Source organism: Eimeria mitis, genomic scaffold, assembly GCF_000499745.2.
Source record: "Eimeria mitis Houghton genomic scaffold, Emh_scaff8314, whole genome shotgun sequence".
Classification (NCBI taxonomy): domain Eukaryota; phylum Apicomplexa; class Conoidasida; order Eucoccidiorida; family Eimeriidae; genus Eimeria; species Eimeria mitis.
Window position 1 is genome coordinate 1 of NW_024016324.1, and position 1900 is coordinate 1900.

The 1900-nt window shown below is 54.6% G+C and overlaps 1 protein-coding gene across 1 annotated transcript; it reads right to left on the bottom strand.

Moving 5' to 3' along the window:
* Positions 1-101: 101 nt before the first annotated feature.
* EMH_0094580 (uncharacterized protein) lies at positions 102-1817 on the bottom strand (the record flags this gene model as incomplete). The annotated part of the gene is made up of 4 exons (XM_038023162.1): positions 102-186; positions 284-632; positions 934-1646; positions 1774-1817. 4 exons carry the CDS (start codon positions 1815-1817, stop codon positions 102-104), a joined length of 1191 nt encoding a protein of 396 aa, XP_037879016.1.
* Between the last annotated feature and the right edge of the window lie 83 nt (positions 1818-1900).

Genomic DNA, 1900 nt, shown 5'->3' on the forward strand with positions numbered 1-1900 from the left:
ATATATATATATATATATATATATATATATATATATATATATATATATATATATATATATATAAGCAGCAGCAGCAGCAGCAGGAGCAGCATGAATGTGTGTTACCTGTCTCTTGATGGGGTCTGCTGGTGCGAGTGCTTTCTCCTGCAGCAGCTGCTGCTGCTGCGTGTTGCTGCTGCTGACGGCCTGCAGCAGCAGCAGCTCAAATCCTTGTGGCTTCATCAGTGCTGCTGCTTGCTGCATGCTGTGTGTTGTTTGTGTTGCTGCTGTTAGCGTAGAATACCCGAAATGCTGCTGTCTTTGCTGCTGCTGCTGCAGCACCACTGGTATCCACTTGCATGCATCCTGCTGCGCGTATTCATATTGCTGCTGCCGCTGCAGCAGCTGCTGCTGCTGCAGCGGGAGACGCTCAGGCAGAACCCCAGAGTCCAGCTCTGCTTGCTTTGCTGCTGCTGCTGCTGCTGCTGCTGCTGCTGCGTCCTCATCCCCTGCTGCTGCTGCTTCAGCTGCAGCAGCAGCAGCAGCAGCAGCAGCACGACGAGATGGAGCAGCAAGAACCGTCAGCTGCTGCTGCAGCTCCCCGTGCTGCGTGCTGCCTTCAACAGCAGACAGTATCTCCTCAAACCCAAAACCTGTGCAGCAGCAGCAGCAGCAGCAGCAGCAGCAGCAGCAGTGGCAGCAGCAGCAGTGGAAGATGCAGCAGCAGCAGCAGCAGCAGCAACAGTGGAAGATGCAGCAGCAGCAGCAACAACAACAACGCAGGATACAGCAGCAGCAGCAGCAACAACAGAACAGCATGCAGCAGCAGAACAAAGGGCAACAGCATCCTCAGCATCAGCAGCAACAGCAGCAGCAGTTACAGCAGCAGCAGCAGCAGCAGTTGGATCGGCAGTATCAACAGCAGCAGCAGCAGCAGCAGCAGCAGCAGCTCACTTGCTGCATCTGTCTCTCTCATAAGCTGCAGCGTCCCCTCTGCTGCTCCATCGCATTTCTTTGCTGCTGCTGCAGCAGCAGCAGCAGCAGCTGACGCTTGCTGCTTGTGCTGCTGCTCCTGCTGCAGCGACTCTATCAGCCCCGCGCAGCCTTCTTCTCGATCTGAATCATCACTGGCTTCGCTGCTGCTGCTGCTGCTGCTGCTGCTGCTGCTGTTGCTGCTGCTGCTGCTAGCTAGCTGCTGGGGTGTATCCTCATCTTCTGATGTCTCCTCCCCTGCAGAGACGCGCCCCCGCCCCTTAGGAGCCATTGTCCTTTGCTGCTGCAGCAACTGCTGCTGCTGCTGCTGCTGCTGCTGCTGCTGCTGCTGCTGCTGCTGCTGCTGCTGCTGCTTGTGGTCCTGCTGCTGCTCCTTCTGCTGCTCCTGTTGCTGGTGTTGCTTCTGCTGCTGCTGGGAATGTGCTGCTGCTGCTGCCGTTGCTGCTGCTGCTGCTGCTGCTGCTGCTATGAATGCTGCTGCTGCAGCTTGCTGCTGTGCTGCAGCTCTAGATAAGGATTCTGCTGTGTATTCACTGCTGCAGCAGCAGCTGCTGCTGTTGCTGCTGTTGCTGCTGCTGCTGCTGCTGTTTCTGCTGCTGTTGCTGCAGTCGCAGCAGGAGGCCCCTGCTGCTGCTGACGCTGGGGGCCCCACAAGCCGAGAGGCGTTGCTGCTGCTGCATGCAAAGAAACACCGAAATATTTATTTATTTTAATTAATTAAAATAAATAAATAAATAAATAAATAAATAAATAAATAAATAAATTATATTTATCTCTATAGCAACCCTAAACCCGTATTACCTGCGGGGCCCCTCTGTGGGGCCGAAGGTCTTGACGGACCGCATGCAGCAGCAGCAGCAGCAGCAGCAGCAGCAGCTGCTGCTGCTGCTGCTGCTGCTGCTGCTATTAGCGCTAAAAGATAGCGTTT